This window comes from Grammomys surdaster, unplaced genomic scaffold, assembly GCF_004785775.1.
Source record: "Grammomys surdaster isolate TR1022 unplaced genomic scaffold, NIH_TR_1.0 117502, whole genome shotgun sequence".
Lineage (NCBI taxonomy): Eukaryota > Metazoa > Chordata > Mammalia > Rodentia > Muridae > Grammomys > Grammomys surdaster.
The window spans coordinates 853-9125 of NW_021614247.1; the positions used below are offsets into that span (position 1 = coordinate 853).

Consider the following 8273-nt stretch of genomic DNA (forward strand, 5'->3'; position numbering starts at 1 on the left):
ATTTATGGTTTTTGGTTTTGGTGTCTCACTGTGTAGCTCTGGCTGGTCTAGAACTTACTGTGCACACCAGACTGTCCTCAAACTCCATAGATCTGCCTGCTACCATGCTCAACCCATATCCCACATTATTACATTATTTACTCTGATCATCTGTGTGCTTTGTTCTTATTTGAGACAGTCTCACGCTGCAGCCCAGTCCCTGTTCGCAGAATCATACTGCTTCAGCCCCGCCCAGTGCCCAAATTATGGACATAAGCCCCCATGCCAGGCTCTTATTTTTCTCCAGTGAATTTCTTAAATATTCTTACCTAATGGTTTTTAATCCTTTACCATTAAATATAGCTTTTGGTATTTAGCTTTTGGGTGCCAAAGAGAACACTCTTCTAGAATTTTTAATTTGGGAGCACCAGTAGTGCCTCCTTTCTACCCCTATGGCCACTAAAATGTGTCATAATCTGAGGCTGCTTATAGATTCTTACACATTCTAAATAATACCCTTTTTCTTAATGTTTAAGTGATGGCTGCCATTAGGAAGAAACTGGTGATTGTTGGTGATGGAGCTTGTGGTAAGACGTGCTTGCTCATAGTCTTCAGCAAGGACCAGTTCCCAGAGGTTTATGTGCCCACGGTGTTTGAAAACTATGTGGCAGATATTGAAGTGGATGGAAAACAGGTGAGTACAAGTTCCATAATAGCTGATGCCTGTGTGGGTTTTTTTTTTTTTTTTATACAGTGTGACAAAAATGTTTGAAACAGAAATCCATTTTCCTTCTACCATCTTTTTGGGGGGATTTGGACTAATTGATCGATTGGTACTTGGATGTTGAGACAGTTCAAGCTGATTTTTATATCACTGCTGAACCAAGGCTGGCTTTGAACCCATGATTTTCTGGATTCCATCTTGTTAATTTTTGAATCAGGGTCTCATATAGTCAGGATTTTCCTTCCACAGCTTACTACATGGGATAATTACAGGTATGTGTAAAAGTGCCCAGAGTAGTGTAGTGAGTTAGACTAGCTACTCTGAATTCCAGAGTTTCTCATTATAGAGCACCTTTTTGGGCCAAGAATACAAATAATGTAGTGAATACAAGCTGGGCATGGTGATTCATGGCTAAAATCCAACAGTATAAGTTCCAGATCAGGGGTGGGTTAGGAGATGACTTACAGTTAAGACATTCTCTTTCAGAGGACTTGAGTTTAGTTTCTGCCCTCTACATTGTAGCTAGTATCTGTATGAAATTCCTATCCAGGGGATCCAACATCTTTTTATCACCTATGATCACCTTATGGTCACCAGGCAAATAGATGACAGACAGACAGACAGACAGACAGACAGAACATTAATACACATAATATAAAAATATTTTAAGTTCTGAGCTAGAGAGTAAGATTGTGTATTAAATAAACACACAAATAAATCTGTGAGTTAATGGATCTCAGGGTGTAGCTCAGTTGGTAGAGTGCACACCTCTATTCAGTCTCCAGCACCACATGAAACAGATGTGGTGTCACAGGTTTCTAATCCTAGTAATTGCAGCTAGAGACAAGAAAATCAGAAATTTAAGGTCCTTCTCAGCTTCTCAGCTACATAACAAGTTTGAGACCAGCCTGGAATATGTGAGGTCTTATTTCAGTAAAATAAAATATAAAGATATTCCAGCCTAGCACATGGCACAGTGGCATACACACATAATCCCAGCACTTGGCAGGCAGAGGCAGATGGACTGCAGAGGCTAAAGTAAGCTGCATAGTAAACCCTGCCTAAGAGAATGAAAGAATATTGGTGTGGTGATACGGGCCTGTAGTTATAGCAGCTTAGAAAGTTGGAGCAAAGAGATCACAAGTTCAAGGTCAGTCTGACAACTTCTTGAAATGTCTCAGACTTAAATTTGTACACACACTGGACTGGTTATGTACCTCAATGGTAGAGCATTTGCCTAACATGCTTGAGGTCCTAAATTTAATGCACAGTGCTGGGCTGGGGACATTGGGAACCAATGTATTCTTTGAAGGTGACCTACCATTGCAGTGTATTGCCACATCAGTCCCAGTCTTTGCCTAGATGCTCAGATACAAGTGTTTTTGTGGACCTGATAGGAAGACTGATTTTTACAGATGTCACATGTAGAACTATAGGTGGAAATTGAGATCTTTTTGACCTTTGACTGTTGCCATGATAGCCTTCTTGTTTGAGATTAGCATATCTATAACTATAATTTCCTGAGTTTTGAGAGCCCACAGCATTTCCTCTTTGACATATTTTCTGAGCCCAGGATCTTGCCTATAGGATTTATTGACAAGACTGAAAATGTAGCTCAGTTGGTGGAGTTTTTTGCCTAGCATGCACAAGGCCCTATATTCTCCTCTAGCATGTCATAAAAGCTAGACATGGGAGGCACATGCCTACAGAGTCATCCTGAATTTGGGGACAACCTAGGTTTCCTGCAACCATGTCTAAAAAAGAAAAATATCGTGTTTACTAAAATCGTTGAGTAATAATCCATAGTTATCTTTCCTGTTCTGTTATTCTTAAACATAACTTACCCAGGAAAGATAGGAGAGTCTTTCATTTAAGAAGAAATCTCTGAAATAAGGAAGTTTGATCTGAAAAAGGGTACTGTCTACCTCAGAGCAATTCAGGAGCCACTGAAGGAGAAAAGTCCCTTAGTCTGTTACTCAAAGTTTGATTTTCTTTTTTGGGTGACCTTTTTTTTTTTTTTTTTTGGTTTTTCGAGACAGGGTCCTTTTTTTCCTCATAGCATGTTAATCTAATAAACACTTTCATTAAATGATTTTCTTTGGGGGGGCTTTTTGTTTGTTTGGTTTGGTTTTGGTTTTCGAGACAGGGTTTCTCTGTGTAGTCCTGGCTGTCCTGGAACTCAACTCTGTAGACCAGGCTGGCCTGGAACTCAGAAATCCACCTGCCTCTGCCTCCCAAGTGCTGGGATTAAAGGCATGGGCCACCGCTGCCCAGTGCTGTTTATAAATTTGCTGTTTTGATAAAAATTTTAAACATCTTGTATTTGGATTTGGTTCTCATAAAAATGAATAGCTATTTATACTATTTTGGATAGTCTACAGTTTGTATGTAGTGAGTAACCCTTTCTTGGAAATGGGTGGTAATACTAACATTGTACTTCTGTGGTTGTTTTTCCTGTCATAGGTAGAGTTGGCTTTATGGGACACAGCTGGACAGGAAGATTATGACCGCCTGAGGCCTCTCTCCTATCCAGACACTGATGTTATACTGATGTGTTTTTCCATTGACAGCCCTGATAGTTTAGGTGAGTAGCCCTGATTGTTTGTCATATTCAGATGGGAAACATCTAATATCTTGGATCCTTTCTGGGGATGAAATGGTTCAACTATGGCTATTCTGACATTCTTTCAGAAAATGAGTCATGCTGGACTGTGGTGGTGCACACCTATAATCCAAGCACTGGGAGGCAGAGGTGGATGGCTCTTGTGAGTTAGAGGCCAGCCTGGTCTACAGAGCTAGTTCCATGGCAGCCAGGGCTACACAAAGAAACACTGTCTTGAAAAATAAAAATAGTCTTTACACTATCTTTCTGTACTGTCACCAGTGGTGCACATGAATGTCTTCACAGCTGCTTTCAAGCTGAGAAAAGAGGCAAGCTCTAGGTCCTCATCAGGCCAGACTTGAAAGTCATTGTTTAGTTCTAGCTATGATGATGAAGCATGGTCACGTTGGTGAATTTGAGATCACTGGTGGTCATAGAGCTGGGAAAATGGATGTGAACCTCACAGGCAGATTGAATAAGTACAGAGCCCTGGATTTGATGTGCAACTCAGAGACCTAGAAAAGATAGCAGAACACTCTGCTCCCGTCCGGACAGGTTAGTTTCACTGTACTGACAGCCTGGCATTGTGGACCATGAAGAAGCAAGATGGAAACATAAATGAAGGGAAGTGTAAAACATAAAAGGCCTCTCCAGGCCATGGGGAAAAAAGAAAGAAAGAAAAACAGAGAAGGAAAGGAATCGTGGTACTCAGTTCTGGAGCCTGAGTTTAGAACATGGGCTTATGGCTTCCATTTCATTCTAGGTCACTCATCACTCATGACTTGTGTATTTTTTAAAATGCTCACATGATGAGAGCCAGTGAAGTGGCTCAACAGGTAAAGGTGTTCTCATCAAGCCTGATGATGTAAATTTGGTCCCCTGGACCTATATGATCGAGGAGAAGTAACTCTTGCAAGTTCTTGAACCTCCACAGGTGTATTGTAGCACATGAGTGCCCATATTATGTGTATACACTAATCAATGACTGAGTAAATGTTATAGATTTTTTTTGTGTTTTTTTAAAAGGATGTTTTCACACCAGTAAAGTTAAATCTTAGAGCTTAAAACATGCTCTGCCATCTGGGCAGTGATTTTAGCACTCGGGAGGCAGAGGCAGGAGGATCTCTTTGAGTTAGAGAACAGCCTGGTCTACAGAGCTAGTTCTAGGACAGCCAAGGCTACACAGATAAACCTTATCTTGAAAAACAAAAATTAAGTAAATGTTAACTGTATGGGGCCGGGCATAACAGTAATCCCAGCATTTGGGAGACAGAGGCAGAAGAATTGTTTGAGGCCAGCCTCATCTATACAGTAATGGGCTAGCCAGAACTACATGGTAAGAACCTTTCTCAAAAAAAAACTAAAAAGAAAAGAAAAGCTAACATCATTACAAAGGTGGACTTCACTTTTTTTAATCTGATTGAGTGTTTAATACTCTGGCCTTGAGTTTGTGTGTTACATAACCTGTTGGGCCTCACATAAGAATTTTGTGCATCTGTGTGTCAGACCTGAAGCAGTTAACTGTCTGCTTCTAAGGTTTCCATTACAGATACAAGAAAAATTGGCAGCCAAGATTGAATATTGGAATACAGAGGAAAAGATATGAAAGATTATTCACTGCACTAATAACTTTGTGAATAGCCAAGAACCTGTTAAGACCTAATATTTTACTTTATATAAGAAATTATTGCTGGGCAGTGGTGGCGCATGCCTTTTAACCCCAGCACTTGGGAGGCAGAGGCAGGCAGATTTCTGAGTTCGAGGCCAGCCTGGTCTACAGAGTGAGTTCCAGGACAGCCAGAGCTACTCAGAGAAACCCTGTCTCGAAAAACAACAACAACAACAAAAAAAGAAATTGTTGAGTAGTAGCCCTATTACACCCAGATGATTACACTGTGATATTTTTTAAATTAAAGCTAGTTTAAAAAGCAAACCACGGACCTAAGATGGAAGAGGACTTACTTGCCTAGCTTACATTAAGGTCCTGAGTTGGAGGTGGAAGCAGGAAGACCAAGTGGCTCAAGATCACCATCATTCGTAACCATGAGACTGTTTCACAAAGAAAGAAACCAAAACCATCTGTTGGTTTTGAACCCAGATTCTTACAAGCTCTAGGCACAGGGTTCTACCACAGAACTACATTTTTGTCTTGAAATGTTGGAATTTTAGTACATATTTCAATCTCATTGCTGACTGACCTCTGCTTTGTGGAACCTCTGCTGTCTCACTAATAGTTGGTCTGGAATATACATTGTTGAGAGTGCCTAGGGTTAGAAAACTTGTTATTTTATGATGCTAAGAATTGAACTTGGGACCTTGTAAATGTCAAGCAAGTGTTTTGCAGAGCATATCTACTCATCTCAGGCATCCATAGAAAGACTTAAGAGAGAGTAAACTCCTTGGTATACAAACATGAGGACCTGAGTTTGCATCCCGGCTCCTGTGTTAAAGGCATGCACCTGTAATCCCAGCTGGGAAGATGGAGACAGGCAGATCTTCAAGCTTAACCACCAGCCCAATCTGTGAACTCCAGTTCAGTGAGAAGCTATGGTAAACATAGTCATTGAGGATGATACCTAATGTCGACAACTGACCTACGAACATAGCATCCACCAAAATATGAGGGCCGTTGATTTTGTTGGGGTTTTGGTAAAACTGTAAAAACTTTTAACTGGGCATGGTGATGCACATTTATAACCCCAGCATGGGGAAAAGCAGAGGCAAGAAGGTTGTTGGTGGTGTAGAATGCCACTCTGGCTACGTAATAAGCCAGGCCGGCTTAACTATGTAACAAGACTCTCAACAACAAAAAGCTGAGAGTGATGGCTCACTCCTTAGTCCTTGTTTATGGAAGGCAGAAGCAGCTGGATCTCTGTTGAGTTTGAGGCCAATTTGATTGCTACATAGTTGAGTTCCAGGCAAGCCAGAGCTACATAGTAAGACCTTGTTTCAAAATGCAAAACAAAAGTAGCATGTAGGGGTTGGATGGATGGCTCAGTGCATAAGAGCACTCACTGCCCTTTCAGAGGTCCTGAGTTCAGTTCCCAGCAACCACATGTGGCTCACAACCATCTGTAATGGGATCTGATGCCCTCTACTGGTGTGTCTGAAGAGAGTGACAGTGTACTCACGTACATAAAATAAATATAAAAAGAAAGATTTTCGGGCGGTTGGTGGAGCACGCCTTTTAATCCCAGCACTTGGGAGGCAGAGGCAGGCGGATTTCTGAGTTCGAGGCCAGCCTGGTCTACAGAGTGAGTTCCAGGACAGCCCGGGCTATACAGAGAAACCCTATCTTGAAAAACCAAAAAAAACAAAAAACAAAAAGTAGCATGTAAGCTGGTATGGCCTATGCATGTAATCTGAACATTCAGGAGGCTGAGGCAGGAGGATCTCCATGAGTATAAGTCCAGTCTGTGCTACATGCAAGTTATTGACCTTTATTACAATGCTGTATTGCAAAATTCTTTTAAGCTAATAAAAAGAGAGTAACATGGAGCCAGGTATTAGTAGCACAGGACTGGAACTTTTTGTAGACACTTTTAAGTTCAGTCTAACCTGAATTGAGGATTAAGACCCCCACCTCCAAAAGCATACCAGTGAGCTGTAGTGGGCATGCTCCTGATCCTAGCTAGCTCTTGGGAAGTCTCAAGAGTCAGGAGGATCTGTAGTCTGAGACAAGCCTAGATTTTGAAGCTGCCTCTTTTACACAAATCAAGAGGTTTTAGAAACTTTGGGCAAGAGTTTATGCTGTAGAACCAAGAGCAAGATAGAGAATATGACCTTGAGGAGCTGTGACCTTTCTACCACCAGTGACAGGCATGGCCTGTGGTGAGCTTTCTCTCTGTGGAACAGAGTCCAGATCTCTTATTTGAGGTCCCACCTTTGATAAGCTCATCAAAACTTTTCATGGGAAAAAAAAAAACTTTTCATGGAACTCGGAGAGGCTGTTGCCCTTCAGTGCTTGTAGAATGGAAGTTAGGAAGTTAGATTTAAGTTTTGTGAGACAGGGTCTCTCTGTAACCCTGGCTGTCCTAGAACTTCTCTGTAGACCAGGTTGGCCTCAAACCCAGAGATCTGCCTGCCTCTGCCTCCCAAGTGCTGGGACTAGAGGTGTACTCTACCACCGCCCAACTGATTGTTCATTTTTCTATGATTTTGAAATTAGTGCTTTTTTTTTTTTTTTTTTTTTTTTTTTTCATTTTATAAGGCCCCCAATTTTTTTTTTTTTAACGGTATGAGTGTGTGCACATGCCATAGTACACATGAAGGTCAGAAGACACCAAGCAAGAGACAGTTCTCCTCTACCACATGGGTTCAGTGCTCAGACTCAAGCACCTTTATCTGCTGAGCTATTGTATCTGTCCCCAATATGCTTTTGAAATAACAGTGGAAAAGGAAATACCCTGCAGTTTAATTAAAGTTCTTAGAGTTCTTCAAAGTAGGATTAGAATGTATCCTCAAATTCTGTGCATTTTTTTCTTTAGAAAACATCCCAGAAAAATGGACTCCAGAAGTTAAGCATTTCTGTCCAAATGTGCCCATCATCCTAGTTGGGAACAAGAAGGATCTTCGGAATGATGAGCACACAAGGCGGGAGTTAGCCAAAATGAAGCAGGTATGTTGTGGGGGCGGGAAGAGCTGGAGCTCTACATATATACACATCATTTTCGACAGCCTTGGCTGTCCTGATATATCAGGTGCTCTGATGTTGAGTCTTCTCCTGTAAAGAAGGAGTTAAGGCCTTCAACACAAAGAAACTCAGGTTCCCTACTGAGTGTCAAGGACAGGCACTGCTGCCATTCAGATTTAGTCCCTGTAAAGCTAGATATAGGCTACACTCTTGGTATCACCTAACTTGTGGCTCCCTTGCCCCTTGCACTGCACTCAGTAAGCTATTCTCGAACTGGGAATCCAGTTCAGTTGCTTGCCTAGCACCAGTGAGGGACGATGGATGGATGGATGGAT

The 8273-nt window shown here is 41.5% G+C and overlaps 1 protein-coding gene across 1 annotated transcript; it reads left to right on the forward strand.

Annotated features, from left to right (window-relative positions):
* Positions 1-497: 497 nt before the first annotated feature.
* LOC114635761 (transforming protein RhoA-like) lies at positions 498-8034 on the forward strand. Its single transcript, XM_028784199.1, has 3 exons — positions 498-673; positions 3167-3287; positions 7793-8034. The coding sequence occupies exons 1-3, from the start codon at positions 518-520 to the stop codon at positions 8032-8034; spliced, it is 519 nt and encodes a 172-aa protein (XP_028640032.1). The 5' UTR covers positions 498-517.
* Positions 8035-8273: the final 239 nt, after the last annotated feature.

Bases quoted from the DNA above. Each gene is read 5' to 3' on its own strand.
- LOC114635761 (XM_028784199.1), top strand. From the start codon at position 518: ATGGCTGCCATTAGGAAGAAACTGGTGATTGTTGGTGATGGAGCTTGT. The intron at 674-3,166 runs GTGAGTACAAGT...TTCCTGTCATAG, and splicing joins TTGAAGTGGATGGAAAACAG to GTAGAGTTGGCTTTATGGGA. The intron at 3,288-7,792 runs GTGAGTAGCCCT...TTTTTTCTTTAG, and splicing joins TGACAGCCCTGATAGTTTAG to AAAACATCCCAGAAAAATGG.